The sequence below is a fragment of the Sturnus vulgaris genome, chromosome 30 (assembly GCF_052056855.1).
Source record: "Sturnus vulgaris isolate bStuVul1 chromosome 30, bStuVul1.hap1, whole genome shotgun sequence".
Classification (NCBI taxonomy): domain Eukaryota; kingdom Metazoa; phylum Chordata; class Aves; order Passeriformes; family Sturnidae; genus Sturnus; species Sturnus vulgaris.
In genome coordinates this window covers 462881-483860 of record NC_142272.1, presented here as the reverse complement: position 1 = coordinate 483860, position 20980 = coordinate 462881, and the positions used below count along the sequence as shown (strand labels likewise).

At 60.1% G+C, this 20980-nt stretch overlaps 1 protein-coding gene across 2 annotated transcripts; it reads right to left on the bottom strand.

Annotated features, from left to right (window-relative positions):
- Window positions 1-1971: 1971 nt before the first annotated feature.
- ASIC1 (acid sensing ion channel subunit 1) lies at window positions 1972-20962 on the bottom strand. Of its 2 annotated transcripts, XM_088180787.1 has the most exons (12): window positions 20778-20962; window positions 19973-20367; window positions 18832-19027; window positions 6577-6727; window positions 6013-6140; window positions 5682-5832; window positions 5545-5601; window positions 5306-5459; window positions 5131-5222; window positions 4810-4889; window positions 4613-4717; window positions 1972-4337 (listed from the first exon to the last, which is right to left on the bottom strand). In XM_088180787.1, exons 2-12 carry the CDS (start codon window positions 20335-20337, stop codon window positions 4233-4235), a joined length of 1584 nt encoding a protein of 527 aa, XP_088036913.1. In that variant the 5' UTR covers window positions 20338-20367; window positions 20778-20962; the 3' UTR covers window positions 1972-4232. The 2 variants fall into 2 exon arrangements, with proteins under 2 accessions (XP_088036913.1, XP_088036912.1); XM_088180786.1 differs by lacking the exons at window positions 18832-19027; window positions 19973-20367; window positions 20778-20962 and adding an exon at window positions 7383-10306.
- Between the last annotated feature and the right edge of the window lie 18 nt (window positions 20963-20980).

Sequence of the window (20980 nt, the reverse complement as noted above, 5' to 3'; positions counted from 1 at the left end):
CCATGAATGGGTCCAGTTTGTGCAGGTTGAGGCTGAGCACCAGGAAAATGATTCCTGTCTCCCCTGGGGTTCCACAGAGAGCAGGAGGTTGGAGTTAAAGGCCACTTTCTGCAAGTATTAACATTAAGTTCCTTTTCCCTGAAGCAGTTTCCCTTGCTCAGAGAGAAAAGGGACACAAATCCAGCATTAATCCATGGAAAAAGCCAAGTACGCAGTCACACCACGAGTATTAATTAAACAATTAATGATGATCATCTGATGAGCGCTGCCTGGGGGTCCCAGCACAGGGAGGAGCTGGAGCTGCTGGAGCAAATCCAGAGGAGGCACCAGGATGATCAGAGGGATGGAGCAGCTCTGCTGTGAGGAAAGGCTGGGAGAATTGGCATCGTCCAGCCTGGAGAAGAGAGGCTTTGGGGTGACCTCGCTGTGTCCTTCCTCCTTTCTCCTGCCCCGAGGGTTTTGGTGGAACAGTTTTGGAAATGCCTCCCCTGCACCTGCCCAGCCAGCCTGGCTCTTGTGGCATTGTCTCAGCGAGGGGGAACCGGGAATTCTGGCCCACGAGGGGAGGTGGTGGAATCTGGGCATCTGCACACACCCTGAGGGGATTGGATGTCTCTGGATCCCAAACGGGCTGAGGCTCCGTGGATCCTGAACGGGCTGAAGGTCCCCAGATCCCAAACACTCTGGCTCCTGATCTGGGAACAGACTGAAGGTCCCCAGATCCTGAACAGGCTGAGGCTCCCAGACCTCAAATAAACTGAGGCTCCCTGGTCCTGATCAGGGTGAGGCTGCCTGGATCCCAAACAGCTTCAGATTCAAACAGGCTGAAAGTTCCCAGATCCCAAACACTCTGAAACCCTGGATCCTGATTAGGTGGGGCTGCCTGGATCCCAAACAGCTTCAGATTCAAACAGGCTGAAGGTTCCCAGATCCCAAACACTCTGAAACCCTGGATCCCGCCCAGGGTGATGTTCCCAGCCCACTATTTCTGTGACACGATGCTGCAATTGGAGTTTTGTGCCTGGAAAGAGCAGCTTTTGCACTTCCCATCCACGAGCCGCTGCCGGTGGTACCTGCCCGGTACCTGCAGGGGAATTTCAGCGTTTTGGTGCCCGTGGGGCTCAGCCACCTCCCCCGAGCCCTCCCGGAGCCCTCGCTCGGCCGGGCTGTGACAGATGGACGGGGTGACCTGCTGCCAGCACAGCCAGCAGCTCCAGCGGGGATTACAGCTCCGGGAGCCGGGGATGCCCGGGCACGGAGCGGGCACCTCTGCCTGTAATTAACCGCGTTCATTAACGCCCTCCTGGCCCGGCCGTTCTCCTTCAGATCCCACCCCTCGGCATTTACAGCTCCAGCTCTGGCCGGGAAGCAGCAGAGCAGGGTGAGATTGTGCTCGTTGAGATGCAAAACATTCCTCTGCCATTTCCAGGAGTCAGGGGACGTGGTCGGAGCCAAGGCACCGGGGGGAGGACCGGGGTGTTGGCATTTCAGCCTTCCCTGCCCACTCCCACTCCCTATTATTCGGTCTCCATGGAGTCCTCAGGGCTTTTTTTGGATGCCCGCTGTTGGATCTGTTTTGTTGTTACTTTTTTTGCTCTTTGTAGCTGGAAATTTTTAGGACAGAAAGTGTGTTTATATTTTGGGTTGTGCTCCTGCCAGGGTGAAATTCCACCCGTTGGACCTCAGGTGCGTCCCAAAGCACGGAGATGTTGGGGTTGTCAGGGATTAACAGCTCTGGGAGTGTTAATTCTCCTTTCCCTGCCCGGGAGCAGAAATCAGCTCCCTCCTCCAGGAAAGGGAGGCTCAGCTCTGACCCAGGGCACACTCTGCCCGTCCCAGGCTGCACTGAAATCTGGCCCAAAGCTTTTTCCTCCCCCTCTTTTTCCTCTGGCTCCTTCGGGATGAGCCTGTCCCCACCTGCCTCCTCGGGGGAGCATTTCCAGCAGCTCAGCAAGAGAGAAAGGCTCGGCGTGGGGGAGTTATATCATTTATATCATTCTTTATATCATCGTTGTTAAGAGTAGCAGGTATTGATGTACAATGCATCTGTCATCTTATTGTGCTTCCTATGAAAATGTGTGTACATAGTACAGATACCGGAGAGAATTCCACACTTTATACACTTGAAGGCATTCAGAGATCAGTAACAGAAAAAAATAAAAATGGCACAAGAACAAGGCCTAAATGCTACTGGATGGGTATCTACACTGGCATGATGCATATAGATATATATATATATATATGTACACATATATATATAGTCATATATATTATATATAAGAAATATAAAATGCCGATGACATAATAACAAAAAAGCGTTTTCTTCAACAGGTGAGCCTCAAGGTCAAATCCCAGCCCCATCTTTAAAAGCTTGAATGGGAAAGAGAAAGAAAGAAAATAAATAAATGAAACGAGATGAAACATTAGGAGAAATCCATAAGAAAATTTATGGATGTGGCCGACCCGTCGTCTTTGGGTGATCGCTGGATACAAAGGACTGACCCCCAGTTCCTAATTTTGGTCAGGAAGCAAAATAATAAGAATAAAAATGACAAGAATAAAAAAAACCAACAAAACTGCAGTTTAGAAAAAAAAATACTAAAAAGACTTATTGCAAAAGCTCTTAAAGATAAGTAGCACTTGGGCCCGGGGAGGGCTCTGGCCTGGGGGCTGGGAGATGGGGCTGGGGGATCAAATGGGGACCCTGGAGGAGAGAGCTGGGCACTGACAGGCCATGACCCAGTGGCCACGGAGCCCAGCCAGGGCAGGGCTGTGCCAGGGAGGAGCAGTGGTGGCACTGGGAACCCACAGACACCCCAAACCCACAGACATCCCAAATCCACAGACATCCCAAACCCACAGATCATCCCAAACCCACAGATCATCCCAAACCCACAGACACCCCAAACTTACAGACACCCCAAATCCACAGACACCCCAAACCCACAGACACCCCAAACCCACAGACACCTCAAACCCACAGACATCCCAAACCCACAGACACCCCAAACCCACAGACACCCCAAATCCACAGATCATCCCAAACCCACAGACATCCCAAACCCACAGATCACCCCAAACTCTCCAGGGCAGTGGCAGCCCTGGGAACCCACAGACACCCCAAACCCACAGACACCCCAAATCCACAGATCATCCCAAACCCACAGACACCCCAAACCCTCCAGGGCAGTGGCTGTTGGGGCTCAGCAGGGCTGGAGCTGCGGCCCCAGAGCCCCCTGTGAACCCCAGGGGGGGTTGGGGCTCCGGTGCCTGCCCAGCCACGGCCGTGCCAAGGGGGTGTCCCCAACTGGGCCGGGCTGGGCACTGTGACCAAATGGGGCCAGGGATTTCCTTCTGCCTTTGTCCCCGAGGATGGCTGGGTTTGGGGCGGCCAGGGGATGGGAGGGACAGCAGGGCAGTGCTGGAACTGGAACTGCCCAGAGCCCAGGAGGGGTGGGCAGGGAGGGACAGTGCCCGGTGTCCTCAGAGCAGAGGTGGCACCTCCCAGCTGAGCCCGCTCCGGTGCTGCCGGGGCTGATCCCGGGGCTGATCCCGGGGCTGATCCCGGGGCTGATCCCAGGGCTGATCCCAGAGCAGGGGTCAGGGAAGACGATCTGGACAGGTGGAGGTGCCGCGTCTTCGTGCCGGGAGCTCCCGGGCGAGCCGGGGCTGCGGTCCCAGGGGACAGAGGAGCTCTCGGGGACTCCGTCCCTGCTGCCCCGAGCTGGGCACACCAGGGGCTCCCCAGGATCCCCCCACCAGGCACCGGGGGCCCGGCAGGCACGGCCAAGGCATTGGAGTAGGATGAGCATGGAGACGACGGAGGACAGACGGACAGGGCTGTGGATGGAGACTGCGGCCGAACGGCTGCTTCTTCTTGGCTTCTGGGTTTTAGTTAAAAAGGCCGAGGGGAGCCAAGGGGGAGCCGGGGCAGGCCCGTGCCCTGGCCCACTGTGCGTGTCGCTCCCGCTCCGCGGGACGGCCGGGCTGGAGCATCCTGGAGTCTCTGCAGGAGCAGGGCAGGCGCGGAGCAGCTGCCGCGGGGGCTGTGCCGGGGTCTGGCATTGCCCGACCCCACTGCCCGCCCCGAAATCCGAGGCCGTCGCTCTTGTCCGTGTCCCACCGTGCCGAGGAGCAAAGGCCCCCTGGATGTGTCTCTCCGCTGGCACCGGCGGGGAGAAGGGCAGCTCTGGCAGGGCTTTGGTAGCTCAGGTTGTACATCCAGACGTCGGTTAGCAGGTGAAGTCCTCAAAGGTGCCCCGGGCCGGGTGGTGAGGTAGGATGTTGGCTGCGTACGTCATGCCTGCTGGGTGCCCCCGTATGCTTTCACAGGGATTCTGCGGGGTCAAAGGGTGTTGGGGCTGCTGATTTCATCGTGCAGAGACCCAGCGCCATCCCCCCGCAGCATCCCTGCCTGGGCCCTCTGCTCTTTTCCCAGGAACTCCCCAAAATGGTGACAACTCAGCCCACGGCACCTCTTGGGCTGCCCCCGAGCTGCAGGAGGGGACAGCAGGAGGGGACAAGGAGGAGGGGAGGGGACAAGGAGGGGACAAGGAGGAGGGGACAGCAGGAGGAGACAGCAGGAGGGGACAGTGCTGTGCCCCACACTCACGTGGCGCTTCACGTCGTCCATGCTCAGTGCAACCCCCTTGTCTGTGTTGTTCCTCTTGTGGTTCTTGCGGCACTTGCCCCGCCGGCACAGCCGGTGCTTGATCACCTGCCAGAGCCACATTTCAGCACCGTGGGGCTCATGGGTGGCCCTTCCCCATGTCCCACACGAGCACAGCCGTGGGATGGAGGAATACTCACCTCATAGGCGTAGTCAAACAGCTCCAGCACGGTGAGGATGCTGGCGCCAATGAACAGCCCCATCTGGCCGCCAATGTCACCTGCAGAGGAGAGGGAAGCCATCAGAGGGGTGGCCTGAGCCCAGGGCTGGGTGGCAGTGAGCAGAGAAAGGGACAGAACTTGTCACCACTGTGACCAGTGCCTGGTCATGGCAGTGGGGTGCCCTGCTCCAAATCTGTGCCTTGGGAATGGATTGTGGTGACAGGGCCAGCACGAAACCACCTCACTGGGGGACTCTGGCTGGGGACTGTCCCAGGGCTCCCCACAGCCCCCAACACTCACCCAGCAGACCGGCCACCTCGTACGCCTTCTTCTGCTCGATCGTCTCGTAGTTCAGAGCTTCGAAGAAGATATCCAGCACCAGGATGTTCTCCCTGCAGGACAGAAGGGACATCAGGCTGAGGTTTGGGATGGAGGGATCAGACCCTGCCCTGCTGCCACGGCCACAGCTCCTTACCCAATGTACTGCTCTGATTTGTTGTACTTCTTGGCCAGGTATTTGGCCGAGGCCTTGCTGGGGATCTTGACCATGGAGAGCTCTTTGCCGTAGCGGGTCATGTTGCAGGGCATCTCACAGATGCAGTACTCGTTGTCCTTCTCCACCAGGAAATCTGTGCAGGGAGAGAGGGGCGTGGTGAGATGGAGAAACCCCACCCCAACCCCGCAGCTCCATCCCGCAGGGCCGGGCAGCCTCACCTAAAGCCGGATCCGCGCACTCCTTGTACTGCTCCGGGGTGCAGTAAGGGGCATCGCCTGCGGAGACACAGAGCAGGTTTTGCAGGTGGGACCACAGCGGAGGGCTGGGCTGGGGCCAGGCCAGGTGTGGAGCTCACCTGGCATGTGCACCATGCGGCAGTTGCAGTTCTCCACCAGGTAGCGGGTCTCGCAGTCGATCCGGCACGCCGTGATGCTGTAGGTGTCGTAGAACTCCGAGTCGCCCGCCACGGCCTTGCAGTCGCCCCAGGGAGGGGGCAGGTAGATGAGCTGGGAGGGGAGAGAAGCCAGCAGTGAGGAGAGAAGCCCTCAAAGCGTGGCAGGGGACAAACACCCTCGTGGGTCCCCAGGACCGGGTCCTCCTCTCCATCCAGTGTGGGGACAGTGAGGAGACTCTGCTCCTGCAGCACAGGGTGGGAGGGGACATCCCCACACCTGCCCAGTCCCTACCCGCTGCTCCTGGCAGGACACAAAGGTCTGGAAGCCTGGAGCCACCCCGAAGCCCAGCTGGTCGATCAGTGGGGGCTCGTCCTGGCTGTGGATCTGCACCTTGATCCCGGCTTCGAACGAGGTCTCGTCTGTGGCAGAGAGAAACGGGGTGAGCACAGCACTGTCCCTGCTCCGAGGGGCTGTGCCCAGCCTGCTGTGAGAGGGGACCACAATTTCTGCCTCCCACGCTTCCCCTGGGCCAAGCCATTCATCCACGTGTCCATCCATCTGTCCATCTGTTTGCTGCACCCTGTCCTTGCCCCCTCCCACCCCGACCCTTCTGCTCCACACCCCGGAGTGTGGCAGGGAAAGTATTTGCCTCTATTTATAAACAAGTGATGGCTGCGTGTCTAAACGATGGGGAGTTGCCATGGCAAAGAGCAAAGACAAGGAGAAAAAGGGAAAGAAAAGAGCAGAAGTGGTGAGAAATGGAAGGAGGGAAGAGAAGGGAGCCTCAGGGATGTGGATCTGTGGTCTGGGGGAGCTGGGAAGGGGCTGGAGTGGCCTGCTGGGGCAGTGGGTTACCTGTTTCCCCCCACACTGGCAGGTACTCGTCCTGCTGGATGTCCAGCATGATCTCCAGGCCATTGCCAGTGCCCCCCTTCATGGTGATGAGCCGGGGCTTCCCGTCCTGCCCCGCATTGAAGGTGTAGCACTTCCCGTAGCGGGTGAAGACCTGCAGGAGAGGACGCAGGGCTGAGGCTGAGGCCCCTCAGTGGAGCCGGGAGAGCATCCCCAGCCCCAAAACTCAGCCTGGGCATGGTCCAACCCGGGCTCCTGACCCACGGGATCTCTCAGGGTTGGGACTGCCCATCCTGGCCCTGGTGGAGGAGGAGATGTTCCCACTCAGAGGAGATCCTGCAGGTTTACAGCACCCCAGAGAGCCCAGGGCAGCTGTGGCTCGCCAGGGTGGTAACACTCAGCCTGATGCCTGCACCAAGCCCTCCTCCATCCCTGCAGAGGATGAGGCTGGACGGGATCCTGGACCCTCCCATCCCTGCTTGGCCGTTCCAGCTCTCACCTTTGGCAACCAGCACGGCCCCAACCCCACAGAGCCTGGGCAAGGGGCACATGAGGGCAGTGAGCTCGCACCACATGGTGCCCCACAAACCCTGATAGCACCAGAGCGGACGTGCCAGGCACCTCCTCAGCCAGCACAGCCCTGGGCACACACTCCTAGGATCTCCACAGCCGATGCCAGCCCCAGCCATGGCAGATGGGGCTGAAATATCAGCCTGTCCCTGAGCAAGCTGCAAGGGCAGCATCACCTGATCCGACACCGCTCAGCTCCGGAGCTGCTCGCCGTGCTGGGCCACCCTGGGGCTACTCACCGGAGCAAAGTCCCCGGGGCCGCAGCGCTGCCCGCGGTAGCTGCAGCTCAGCAGCATGTCCTCCAGCTGGTGGCAAGTCCGGTTAAAAAACCCGTACAAATTGAGGGGCTCGTCCTCCTCCCAGGGGCTGGGCCGGGCTGGGGTAAAGCCCAGCTCCATCCCAGGCTCGTAATCCACCAGGGGGGCCAGGTAGAGCAAGTCCTGGTGGCTGAGCTGCGAGAGCCGCACGCGGTTGATGTTGCAGAAGGTGACGGCCGGGAAGGTCATCTCGGGGCTGTCCTCCTCGCTGAGCAGCGTGACGTGGTGGTACTCCAGGTAGTAGGCGATGCGGTCGGCCACCTGGTAGAGGAAGATGGAGAGGGAGAGGAGGAAGGCCAGCGCCCACAGCGCCTGCCGGGCGCCCAGGCTGCCCTCCACGAAGATGTGGCTCAGCCCGTGCAGGGTGCAGCTGCTGGCAAAGGCCACGAAGTCTGTGGTTGCCCCTGTGTCCTCCTCGTCCTCTTCATCCTCCTCCTGCCCGTACAGGAACTCGTCTGCTCCATCTTCTCCCTTCTCAGTGGCTGCAGCATCTTCTGGTCCTTCCTCGCTGGAGAAGGAGATGGTGCAGAATATCTGGAGAGGCATTGCCCGATCTGGGGGTCCCAGCCGTAGTGTGGAGGTCCTGGCTCTGGTATGGGGGTCCTGGCCCGTGCCCTGCCCCAGCCTGGGGGTCTTCAGTCAGTTCCTCGGTGGAGAGGGGCTGGGACAGCAGGGGAGTGGGAAGGGGCAAGTTCAGAGAGGAGAAACGGAGAAGGGAAAAGGAGTGAGGCGAGCGGGAGTGAAGGAGAGGAGCAGAGGGATGCTCGGAGAGGCCGGAGCGAGGAGGGTATTTCAGGAGCAGAAGGAGGGGAGGAGGAGCGAGGGGCGGTTCCGGAGGCTCCCCAGGCCCCCTGGGACCGGCCAGCTCCGGCTGCCAGGACCGAGCAGAGACATCACCGGCTCCAGAAGCGCCGTGGGAGCTCCCAGTGCTGCCCGGGGACCCGAGGGGCTGCCAGGCTGGGGGCACACGGTGTGTGCAGGTGTGCAGGTACCCGGTGCTGCATCCCCACGCCGTGCTCTCCATCCTTGCGTGGTCTGGCCCTGGCAGCCCGAGCTGCTGCTCCAGCCAGGCTCAGGCTGTCCCTGCTGGGTCCCCGGCTGTCTCCAGAGCTGCCCTGGGCCAGGCTCTCTGCACTCGTCCCCAGAGTGGAGCCAGAGGTTTTCCCAAAATGCCTGTGATGCTGTCCTGGTGGAGGGAAGGATGCTGTGGTGTCCCCAGGCTCCTCCAATGCTCCTCCTGCCCTGGCAGTGCCCATCCCTGCAGGGCACTGGCGTGTGCACATGAGAATCCAGCAAGTCCAACGTTCCCAGTGGTGTGAGATCCATCCTCCTCCAGCAGGGCTGGTCTTGGCAGGATTTGGGTTCTGTCCAGGCAATGAATCCTTCTGCAGAGCCCAGTCAGTGCTGGGCACATCACCTCGTGCTTCAGATCCCGGTGGGGCACAGGGAGCCACCTCTTCCCTCAAGGAATGGCATCCAGCCGGGCTGGGGGTCCTGGGGAGCAGCTCTGGTGCAGGGTGCTGGGATGGAGCTGGCAGCTGCCAGGAGCACAGGCAGGCGTCTCCTCCCTGCAGCAGCGCAGCCCCTTCTCGTGGTTTGCTGTTTTCCTGTGCTCAGCACTTCATAAAAGCATCCAGAGACCACAGAGCAATCTCCAGCCCCATCCCGGCTCTGCCATCACCAGCCCGGGGGGAGAATCTAAATCTGGCAGCACTTGGATGTGCAGGGGCTGGAGGGGAGGTTTGGGCTGGTGCCTGGGTGGGAGAAGCTCACCCCAAGCCCTCAGTTCAGCTGCTGTGTCTCCTTCCCCGTGCACCCTGCAGGGTTCCCGGTCCCTGAGCACATCCTGGTGCACATGGACACCCCAAATTGGGAGAACAAATCAGTCAGGAACTCTGTAAAAATCTGCTCTGATACCAGCACAGTTATCTGAGATTCCTGGGGAGGTGATGCCGCTGGAACAGGCACTGCCAGGGACAGGGGGTTGTCCCATCCTGGGGCTCCCCAAGCTCAGGGCCTTGGGTAAGAGGGACCCTGGCAGATGCCACTTGGGGAGCTGGGAGAAAGCGTGGATGACCTTGGGGACGAGTGCCAGAGCCACGGGATGAAATTTCATCAGGCCAAGATCAAGGTTACGCCTTTTGGGAGCATCCCAGAGAGTCTGAGATGAAAACTCCTCCTGGAAAAGAGACTCAGGAAGGTGGATTGGGTGGCTGGGAGCCGCCAGGACGTGGGGGCCAGGTCACAAGTGCCCCGTGTCTTTGATGGGGATGAGCTGGAGCTGCAGGGCAGGGCTGTAACAGCACCAGGGCTGCTCCAGAGAGGGAGTTTGGAAAAGTTGGGCTGGTCCAGGCCTGTGGGAGCAGCCTGGGAACACACTGGGCTGATCCCACACAGACCAGGACTGGAGGATGCTCCTGACAGGGAGGGGCAGGCAGGAGCTGTCTGGGGTTGGGATTTCTGGTGCTCCCAGCTCCGGCACTGGGTTCCTGTGCCATGGCTGTGAGCGGGGAGAGGAGAAGGGGAACGGAATTAAGGAATTGCAGGTTGAGGGGGTTGTTTAACCCCGGCACGACTCGCACAGGTGAGTTTGCTGCCCGGGGCCATCAGCCAGACCCCGCTGGTGCGAGCGAGGGGAGCTTTAATGTGTCTTCTTGGGAGCAATTGCAGCAGAGAGAGAGAGAGAGAGAGAAAAAAAAAAAAGAGATGCTGTAATGAAAACATTCCATCATCGACTGGGGCCATTAACCTGCTTCGCTCGGCTTAAACAGCTCGCGGGGAGCGCCGGGGCCGGTTCCCAGCAGCCGCGTGGGGAGGGAGGACGAGCAGGGCCCGGCTCCGGTTACCGGCACCTGTCCCAGCATCGACACCCGAGCCGGGGTGAAGGTGACCGGGGACAGCCGCAGCCCGGAGCACGGTGGCACCAGCGCCAAGGGGAGCGTGTCCTGACCCCCGAATTGGGGACAAACTGGGGACATAACGCGGCCGTGTGTTGCAGGCAGGGGGGTGCCGTCCTGGTTTGTGCAAGTTTTGGAGATGCTGGAGGAGTCCTTGGGCTCGTTCCAGCTCCTCCTTCGCCGGGAGTTATTTTTACCCTCTCTCAGGTAAAGCCTTGGCGGGGGTGAGGGACGGGGGATGCTATAATTAGCCGTGACATCAGCCCCCGTGGCGGGTGCTGGGATGATGCTGCCACACCCGACCCGAGGGGACCAAGGATGCTCCGTGCCCTCCTCTCTCCGCCCTGCTGCGACATGAGGGATGCGAGAAGGAGATGAGTTTCTTTTCCTGCTTCCAGCACCGTGTTTGGCCGCTGTCCCGGGCCGGTTCGGCCCCGCTCGCTGCTCTGCAGCTCCTCACGGGCCTGGGAAAGGAGGTTTCCCGGAGCGGGGGAGCACGGAGGCGGCGGGGGGGGAGCGGGAGCGGGATTTGACGGCAGCAACAGCACATTTCACAGCCTGTCACGCTTTAATGGCAGAGGAGATCAAAGCCGGGATGGAGTTATTCATAGAGATAAACCAATCCCCGAGGAGGCGAGGAGAAAACAACATTGCAAGCTCTGTTATCCCAGGTCTCCCAGCCCCGGGGAGGCTGTCGCCGAAAGCGCCCCGGGAGCTGGACCCGCTCGGTTTTGTGACGGGCATTGCCCGTCCCTGCCAAAAACTGCCTGAGCTGCCCACGTCATCCCTGGGGGTGCCCGGAGGTCGGAGCTGACTGCTGGGAAAGGATGGGATGAGGTGCGGCACGTGGGGGTGGATATTTGGGGCAGAGGGAGACCCCACATCTGTGCTGTCCTTCTCCCACCACGCACCCGGGCGTGCGAATCGAAAGGAAGAAAAATGAGTTTTTTCCACGTGTCTTGGCCCAGGGATGAGCTTTGCAGCTCCCAAAGCTGCCAAGATGGTGATGGAGGCACCGGCAGCGCTGCCACCGCCGCTCCGGGCGGGATGAGCCGCTCTGGGACGGCTCCAGGGCTGCAGATCCCTCCCTGACCCTGGCGAGAAACAGAGCAGAGGCGGCCAAGCAAGGTGGGATTGCCCGGGCAGGCGGGATCTGTGCCGGGACTAATCCTGCACCCCTTATCAGATGCTGCCACCTTGCCTCGGCTCGCTCCGCCAGCCAAGCCGGGCGCAGCTTGTGTTATCCGGCCCTTTATCCCCCAGATTAGACGCTTCACAGTGGATTAGCATGTCACATTCTAATGCAGAAAAATTGATGATTAAAAAGGAGGTTTTTTTCCTCTGTATTATTCCCCACCTCCGCCTCCTCTCCACCCCGTCCCTGCAGGCCCAGCGGCCCCGGCCGCGGGTACCGGCGGTGCCAGAATCGCATCCCTGGATCAAACAGGGGGAATAGGAAGCCAAAGGTGCCTTTTCCACGCCGGATCCCGGCTGTTTCTGGCGGCGGGGTCCGCTTCTCCAGGTCCCTGTGCCATTCCAGCCCCGTGTTCCCGGCTGCAGACTCAGCACCTGCAGCTCAGGACTTTAATAAAAAGCACATTATGGTGAGAAATGTGCTAAGTGGACTTCATTATAGAGCCAGGGCTCCCTGGATCCCGTTGTTCCATATGATTTCATATCAGATGAGCCTTATCTCCTCTCCAAACGCTTCCATTTAAACTCTATTAATCTTTCAAAGCTTTCCTGGGCAAACTCTTCCCAGCCAGCCCTGCCGGGTGCCGGTGCTGCTGCCCCGGGCACTGAGGCCACCTGCAGCCACGCTGGCCCGGGGTCTCGGGGGGCTCAGCCGGGACCCCCCCGCAGCTCCCTGGGCAGTCGAGCGTGTCCTTGGAGCCTTGGCTGTGATCCGCCGTGACGGCTCCGCAGCCGCCGCATCCTTTTCTCCAGGATCCGTTTACGCTCTTATAATTGAACCAGTTTGTAGTGCTGAGAGCTTCGCGGGTGATTTAGCCGCTGGCAATGTCCCTTCGTGCCGTGCTGGGGTCACCAGGACGCGGAGGATGCTGCCGAGATGTCGCTAATTCCCGTGCATCCAGGATTATTCCCGCGGACCTTTGTCCCAACTCCTTCCCGTGTTTCCTGCCCATCACCAATCCCCCGTAAGCAGGTTGTGATTTTTTTTTTTTGCGACATCCTTCACAATGGCTCAGACAATTCGTGCAGGCAGATTCGAGCCGGCGGTTTTATTGGAGGGGGGAAATCCCACGGTGTTCCGGTCTGCTCTCCTCGCTGTGCTCGCTCGCTCCGGCTCCGCACGTATCTCGCTTTTCAAATCTAATCTCATCCAAGCAGAGCAGTCACACAGCCCTGGCATGCCGTGGCTCTGGAAGGGTCTCCCTGTCCCTGCCAGGAGTTTAAAAATCCCTGATAAATCACGGAGTGGGTGGGAACACCCTGCCCCGGCTCCGTCCTTGGGCTGAGAGCCTGGATGCCAATACACCAAACCCTCCATACATAGAAAAAACCCCCTCAAAAAATAAATTATTGGTTATAATATCCAAGTGTCGGGGTTGTATAAATAAATAAGAGCTGGTGAGGAGCTCCTTGAGCCCTGGCTGGAGCAGGAATTGCAGCGCTGCCTCGGGAGCCCCGGCCAAGCTCCACAGGCAATAAAACACAGGTGGCTCTAAAGAGCCAGAGAAATTAAACTGAGGCAGAAAGGCCACGAGACAGATAATTCCCTGCTCTCCCTGAGGAGATCTATGCCTCCAGAGGCTCGGGGGATCTGCCCCCTCCAAACCTGGCTTCTCCCCACTTGATACCAGGGACAGAGGGAAAATGGCACCAGGAGGTTCCTGGGCAGGAATCCTCAGAGGGCATTACCCTCCCAACGGGAGCCTGAGGGGAACAGCTTGGAACCCCTCAAATGTTGGTGTCGTCCAGGGCTGTGCTGCCAGCCTTGGGACACACGTGCCCTGTCCTCAGCTGTGAAATCCTCACCTCCGTTGTGGTCGGATACCACTCAAAAGCTTCCTCATCTCTTCCAGCAGCCACAGATGCTATTAGAGCTTATTAATAATCGTTAATAATTCATTTGTTAATGAGTCTTTATGTGCAAGGGCATTGCAAGAGGAACAGGATTGGCCAGAGGTGGTGCTGAGATGCTCTGAGCTCTTGGCATGGCACCTCTGGGTGTGGGTGGTGCCTCCAGATGTGCGGGACCCCTCCAGGTGTGCAAAGTGCTTTGGGTGTGACATCTGCACTTGTGCAAGGTGCTTTTGGGGTGTGTGACCCCTCTGGGTGTGTGACCCTTCTGGGTGTGTGACCCCTCTGGGTGTGTGCAGAGCTTTTGGGGTGTGTGACCTCTCTTGTGGGGTGTGGGACCCCTGTTTTGGGATGTGTGACCCCTCTTTTGGGATGTGTGACCCCTCTGGGTGTGTGCAGAGCTCCGGGGGTGCTGCTGGGGCTGGACACAGGTCCTGGGCAGAGCCAGGGACTAAACGACACTGGCTGAGCCTAACTCTGATCCCGCAAGTCCTTCTCCTCCAATCCCACCGTTTTCCAGAGCTCTGAGGTTCGGGATGCACCATTCACAGCTCTGATGAAGTGGCTGCGAGGTGCAGGCACGTGGTGGCCTCTGACTGTGCCACGCCAGGGCTGTGTTCTCATCCCTTTTGTTCCTGATCCTCTTCTTGGCCAAGATCAGTCGTGGTGGGCTCAGAGGCGCTGGTCCCACACATCCACACAGCCGGGGCTGTTCTGCCGCAGAGGGAGAGCCAAGAGCAGCTGGATTCCCACAAGAATTCTCCTCCACGTTCGTGTCAGCGTGGGGCGAGCAAAGCCACAACCAGCCAAGAGCTCCCCAGTCCTGCCTGACCGGGTCTGGCAATGCTTGGGTGAAGCTGGGACAAGGAGGCAGCTGAGGAGCAACGCCTGAGTGTTTCTGCTCCGTGCCCGAGGGCGAAACAGCTCACGGCTGCTTTCCGGATGATTTGCTTTGAGCAAAATACAGTGATACGGGAAAATCAGAGTCGGGGCACTCCCAACCCGCTGCATTTCCCGGGAGAGCCGAGTCACCAGCAGCAAACGGCTGCGGTCCCGTGCGTGGCGGCTCCTCTGCTCCATCACCTCCGATTATCTCGCTCCAGGCACCTCGGGTCCCGCTGGGTTTGTTTCATCCGTCTGGAAAACGGGGCGACCTCGGGGGTCAAACTCTGCTGCCGATGTGGGGGAAGAGCCCGCGAGGAGTTTGGGATGATCCAGGTGAGGATGCTCAGCCCGGCCCCTGGGAACACCCCCGGGATGCCGGAGGTGCTCAGAAACAACGGATCCATGCCGGCAGTTTCCAACGCTTATAAGTTATTTAGGAGCCTGTGTGCCGCTTTAAAGAGTGATTTGCATAAATCACTCGAGTGTCTTACAGAATTTGTAAATGCACCGGCTCCGCTGGGGACCGTGGTGGGATCTGCCGAGGCTTGGAACGCTGCTGGGAACCAGCCCCAAACCAGGACGGGACTATCTGGGACCAGTGGCCTCGCCTGTTGCCCACACGCTGTCCCCAAGTTGTTTTTCCAGAGCCAAATGGACCCATGCGGTTTGTTTATTAACTGTCAAAAGCTCCAGGAAATGTCTGGGTAGCTGTAATTCCCGAGCCCGGTCTCTCCAGCTGTGTTGGAGATGCTTCTCACTCCGGCTCCGTGATTATCCACTAACGCTGCGCCACGGGGGAGCTCCGCTCGCCACGGGGCTCCGGGCTTGTGACTGCCGTGGGGCTGTGTGGGGCCACGGGGGGTCAGGGCTGCATTTGTGGAAAGGGTTGGAGCTTGGAGCCAGGGGGAGCAGGGGATCAGCAGCACCCCCAGGGTGAGCATCCCTGAGCCTGTCCTACTGTGCCCATCCCTGCGAGATCCCACAAGTGCTGCAGGACACCCCAGCAGCCACCAACAGGGCGGGTTTGAACCACACCAGGGGATTTTTTTCAGGGGGAGAAGCTCCCATGTTCTTGGGGTGGCAGGAGCAGAGCTCCAACATCCCCCCAGCTGGGGCTGGGCAGGGAGCCCAGGGGTGCAGAGAGGTTTTGTGGGTGCAGAGGGGCACACGTCGGGGTTTAGCAGAGTCTCAGGGGCGCAGCAGGATTTGGTGGTGTGCAGTGGGGATCACCAAGGTGCAATGGGGTGAGAAGGAGGGTGGGGAGGCTCAGCAGGGAGCAGTGGGGTGCTGTGGGGAACAGGATCTGTTCTCCAGCACACGAGCTGCTCCGGAGAGGGGAGGAAGGAGAGGAGGAGTGTGCTTGGGGTTTGCTGGGACTGCTGCAGACCCTCCCCGCTCCCTCCCTGGCTCTGTCTCTGCGCTCCCGGTGTTTCCAGGGCAGAGGATGCAGAATCCAATGCAAAAGGCAGCGGCATGATCTCCACGTCAAACTCAATTCTCCCCAGTGCCAGCTCAGCCCCGGAGCCTCATGGAAACAGTCCAGAGGTCTTAATCCTCTCCAGCTCATCCAGGCTGTCCCATGCCCGCTGCCCAGGGCTCCAGGCTCAGCCACAGTGCCCCGGAGCAGCACGGTGACAGGGAGCTCGGCATGGGGCTCTCCCCGGGATGGCTTCACAGGGAATGAGAAGGAAAAGCTTCAAATCCACCTTGTGCCACCCCACCACAGCCGCTCCTGTCCCCCCTGGCTGTACCGACCACCCAAAAGGGGCTTCTCCAGCACGGGGCTCCTTCCCGAGCTTTCATGCAACCACAGTTCCCGTAGTGGGGTGTGGAGGGGAAGCTCATCCTCTGCGTTTCTCCTTTTTCCCCGGGATTTAAAGCCCAGAGAGAGGACTCGTGGGTCTCTCCCTCGCTGGGTGAGGAGCAGATCCCCGTGGATGTGCGAGGCTCCAGGGGAACCTCACGGTGAGGGGAGGAAGTGCGAGCAGGGAGCCGGGTGAGGGGGGGGCCGTGTGCTCCCGCAGGGGAGGGAGGAATCCGACTCATAAATAATGAAATAGGAAGAGTGAAACATTGATCAGTGCTGCTAATGAGGTGTCAGGGAGCGTGGCCCCGAAAAGGGGCGAAGGAAAACGTGGCTGTCCCTGCCTGTCCCATCCCTGGGTGCGGCTCTGGGCACAGCCCTGGGGGTGGGAACATCTCAGCCCCTGTCCCTCAGGGCCATGGCCTAAAGGGGGTCAAGACTTGCCCCTCAGCTTTGTGTTTGCCTCTCCAAGCTTTAAGGTCACGCCAGGATTTTGGGGAGGATATCTCCAGGATTTTGGGGAGGAGATCTCCAGGATTTTGGGGCACCTCCCTGTGCATCCTTGTCCCTGTCCTGGGCTGCTGCAGGGTGGGGGGAGCTTTGGTGGGCACCAAACACTGCCCTGGTGCTGGAGGGGCTGTGAAGAGCCCGGGCAGAGCTGGGGTGCACCAATGGTCCCCCCGGTGTTTTTTGGAGGGTTCACTCTCCAGTATGGGCTGAGTCGAGCCAGGTCAGGCTGGGAGTGTCCCTGTACCCTGCACACAGCTCTGGGGAACCGGAGGGGGGGACACGAGCAATGCCAGGCCCCCCGATGTGGCTGGTGATGAAAGAGGAGATGGGAAGAGCTCAGATCACCCCAGGACGGGCTTGTCCACAGCCTCCAGCACGACCCTGTCCTGGCTGTGAGCCGACCTGGGGGGTGACACCACCCCACAGCCCCCCTGGGCTGCTCTGGGTGGCTGCTTTGGGGAGGGGTCCCAGCACGGGGGGGGGGGGGGTCCCTGCTCCGGTTCCGCTGCTGCCCCATCCCGGCAGTGCTCGGGGGGGGGGGATCCAGGCTCCTCCTCTGCCTCATCCTCACCCCAGGTATTTCGGCTCCTCATTTGCATTCGCCGCGGCTGCCCCGAGCCCTGGCTTGTGCCAGGGACAGATGAGGCGGCACCGCGGCGTGTCGGGCTCCGGCGCTGCCCGTGCCACCCATCAGCGGCTGGCATCGGTCCCCGGGATGGCCCCGGGACCCCCGGCTGGCCCCACGGACCCCCGGCTGGGCTCCACTGACCCCCAGGCTGTCCCCACTGACCTCCAGGCTGTCCCCATTGACCCCCAGGCTGTCCCCTGATATCAACCCCCTGCTTGTCCCCATCTGCCCCGGGCTGTGGCACCCCCAGACTCTCCCTGATCTCTGCCCATCCCCTCTGGGTCAGTGAGAGAACAGGGGCAGCCCGGGATGTAAAAGCATCTCTGGACACTGAAGGAGCTCCCCAAAGTGCAGAGGGGACCCAGCCCCTGTGTGGGAAGGGGGGGGTCCCACCAGGGCAGCGTGGGCTGATGGTCCCCAGCACCCCCAGCCTGGCCAGGGCCAGCAGGCCCAGAGCAGCACCGAGCCTGGCTCAGCCCACAGAGAGAACAGAAAGCAGCAGGAATTTACAATCCCCTACGAGCTTCTGAGAGTGCCAGGACCCCATCCCAGCCCCACCACACCGGGCTGCAAGGGCACCCCAAAGAGAGCACAGATGAAGCAGAGTCCTCTAATCAAATCCATTCAATCATCCCAACCTGCTCACAAGGAATAATCCAGGCAGGAATAACAAACCAGCTGTGAGCCTGTTTGGCTTTTGCTGGTTGAAGGGGATGCAGAACGCAGGGATTTGAAACCCAACAGATGAGGGGAGGGAGCTGGGATGAGGATCCCCGAGGATGGTTCGGCACAGAAAACGCGACCGTGCCCTGGGAAGAGCCGGTGTTGGAAGCGGGCACAGGCTGGAGCTGGCCCTGCTGGAGGGGATCCAGCCCCCTCCGGGCTGCAACGTGCCTCCATTTAACAAATAAAACGCCTCATGGCTGACAACAGACACCTGCTCGTGGAAAGAGCCCATCACTGGAATTTAATGCTGATGATTCAAATCACCCGAACTGCCCTGGGACCTGGGCAGCAGCTCTGCATCCACCCAGCGTGGGACATCCCTGGGCTGGTGACGAGGGTGGGGACCCCAAAGAGCACAGGGGGACACGAGCCAGAGCTCGGGGAACAGCCCCGAATTGATTAGGCAGCACCCGAATAGCCAGCACTGTTTCATTCCCAGCTGGATGGGGCCAGGCAGCCTCAGGGATAAAGGCTTTATTGTGTGCTGGCTCCACCAGCACGAGAACAACCTCCATGGCAGGGCACAGCACGCAGCCACTGGGACCTGTGTGCCCCAGGGATTCACCCATCCCTGCTTTTCCACTGGAGCCTCCTCACCAAGGCAGCTTCCAGCCCGGCTCTACCCTGCTTTGCAGAGCCCGAAGGATCCCGGGGAGCTGTGCCCACGTGGGAGCAGCCCACGGAGCTGAACGGAGCCACAAATGCTCCTGGGGACAACCTGGAGCTCCAAAACCTCCAAAACCCAACAACACCCCCTTAGTGCCGGTGCTGCCGGTCCTTTCTGAGCTGGAAGGAGGCAGGAGCAGCTACAGGTGGGCAAACCCCCTCCTTGCATGGGGGAAAGGTGGCACTGGGCAGGGCCCAGGGGTCACTCACCACTTTGAAGTCTTCGGGGGTGCATTGCTCCCCACGGAAGAAGCAGGACAGGAGCATCTCGCGGATGTCGTGGCCAGCCCGGTCATAAAACTCCAGCATGTTGAAAGGTTTGGGCTTGAAGTTTCGGAAGTTGGCCTTGTCCTGCAGGATTTCCAGCTGCTTCTCGTCGGCTGTTTGGATGTCTGGGATCTCGTATCTTGGGGGAAAGAGCAGGGAGAGGCTCAGGCCTGGCTCTGGTGGCTGCTCCCACTGGCAAAAGCCACGTGGGGATCCCAGGAGCCACCCCTGCGTGGGCTCAGCACAGCCCCACCTTGCACGTGGCATTTCCAGGGCATCCAACGGCACAAAGTGGCCCAGAGGCACACGAGAGATGGCACAAGGATGGATGAGGAGAAGCTGGGCAGTGGCCACGTTCCAAACCCATCCCACTGGCCACAGTGCTGGTCCAGCAGCACCAGCCCTGGTTGAGGCCACCCAGCCACCTGCCCTGTGCCTTTGGTGGCGTCCTGGTGAGGTGGTGGCCTGGTTGGGACATGGGCTGAATGTGCTGGGTCTCAGCTCTGCTGTCCTGCCTGAAAACCCCTCCCTGGGGCAGGGGTGGGGGCAGCAGCGAAGCCCCTGGGCACTGGCATGGGCAGAGGGTGAACCAGGCTCTTGACAGCACCAAGGAGCTGCCACAGCCATGGGTGAGGGGCCCAAAAGGAATGGCACCACCCTGGGGTGTGGATCATGCTCAGTGGCTTCACTGCATGGGATGGCACCCAGAAATGACAATGGAGCCAGGTGTGATGGCACCCAGAAATGGCACTGGAGCCAGGTATGATGGCACCCAGGACATGGCACTGGAGCCAGGTGTGATGGCACTCAGGAAATGGCACTGAAGCCAGGTGTGATGGCATCCAGGACATGGCACTGGAGCCAGGTGTGCTGGATCAGCCCCAGAAGAACCCAGGGGTGTGGCCCTGGCCTTGGTGCACGTGCTGCACACTGGGGATGGCAGCTGTGTGCACTGGAGCCATCTGGGGCAACCCAGTGTAGGAGCCACATGCCCAGGAGCATCGGCAGGACCTGGTGGCTCTTTTTGCTGCACTCGGACTAACTGAGATGTCACCTGGGGCCACCTCAAGGCACGGGCACCCACCTGTTATTGAGCAAGGCCAGGAGCTCGCCAGCATGGTACAGGTCATTCTTGGTCACTCGGCTGAAGCGAAACTCGTTGAGGTTGCAGAAGGTGACAGCGGGGAAGGTGAGCCTGGTGGCTGCCACCTCATCCAGCTTGGTGACATGAGGGTACAGGAAGTAATACTGGATCCGGTTGGTGCAGACCAGGGCGAGCAGTGCCAGGGAGCCCAGGAAGCAAAGTGCCCACACCACGCGCTTCAGCGACAGCCGCTCGTACGAGAAGATGTGCGAGAGCCCGTGCAGGGTGGAGCTGCTGGCAAAGGCCTGGATGCTCACAGGTTGCCCGCTGTCCACCTCCTCCTCGTCCACTTTCAGGTCCATCATGGTCAGTGCCGGCACCCCGGGGTGGCCACTCTGTCAAGAAGGGGGAGCCCGTGGGTGCCTCGTGGGTGCTGTGGGTGCCCAGCCCACGGCAGTGCCCACGAGGGGCAGATGCTTTGCTGTGCCCTGCTCTTACCCCCAAGCCTACATAAATATATATATACACACACAGACATCTACATATATATATATATATATACAAATATGCACATATATATATATATTCATAAATACATTTATTTGGATGCAACCTCTTGCATTCCCTCCCCTCCCACCTCCTCCCTGCCCTCCCCATCCCACGGCAGGACTGGGGCGCTGTGCCCCCCCCCACCTCCACCTTATCTCCCCCCTCCTCTCCCACCACCTGCCCCCCGCTCCCCCTCCACCTCCCACAAATGGCACCGTCGCATCGACAAACAGACGAAGGAATCAAGGATGCAAACCTGGAATCAGGGCCGGCGGCCGTGGCTGGAGCCGGGTTCGTGTCGCTGCCGCTGCGCCCGTGGGAGCCGGGGCTGGGATGAGCCTTTGGCCACCGGCTGCGAACCGGAGACGTGCAGGCACCGACGGTGCTGAGGCACCGAGCCCGGCAGCGGCGGGTGAACCGGAAAAGAAGAGGGGGGGGAATAAAAATAGCCTCGTTGGT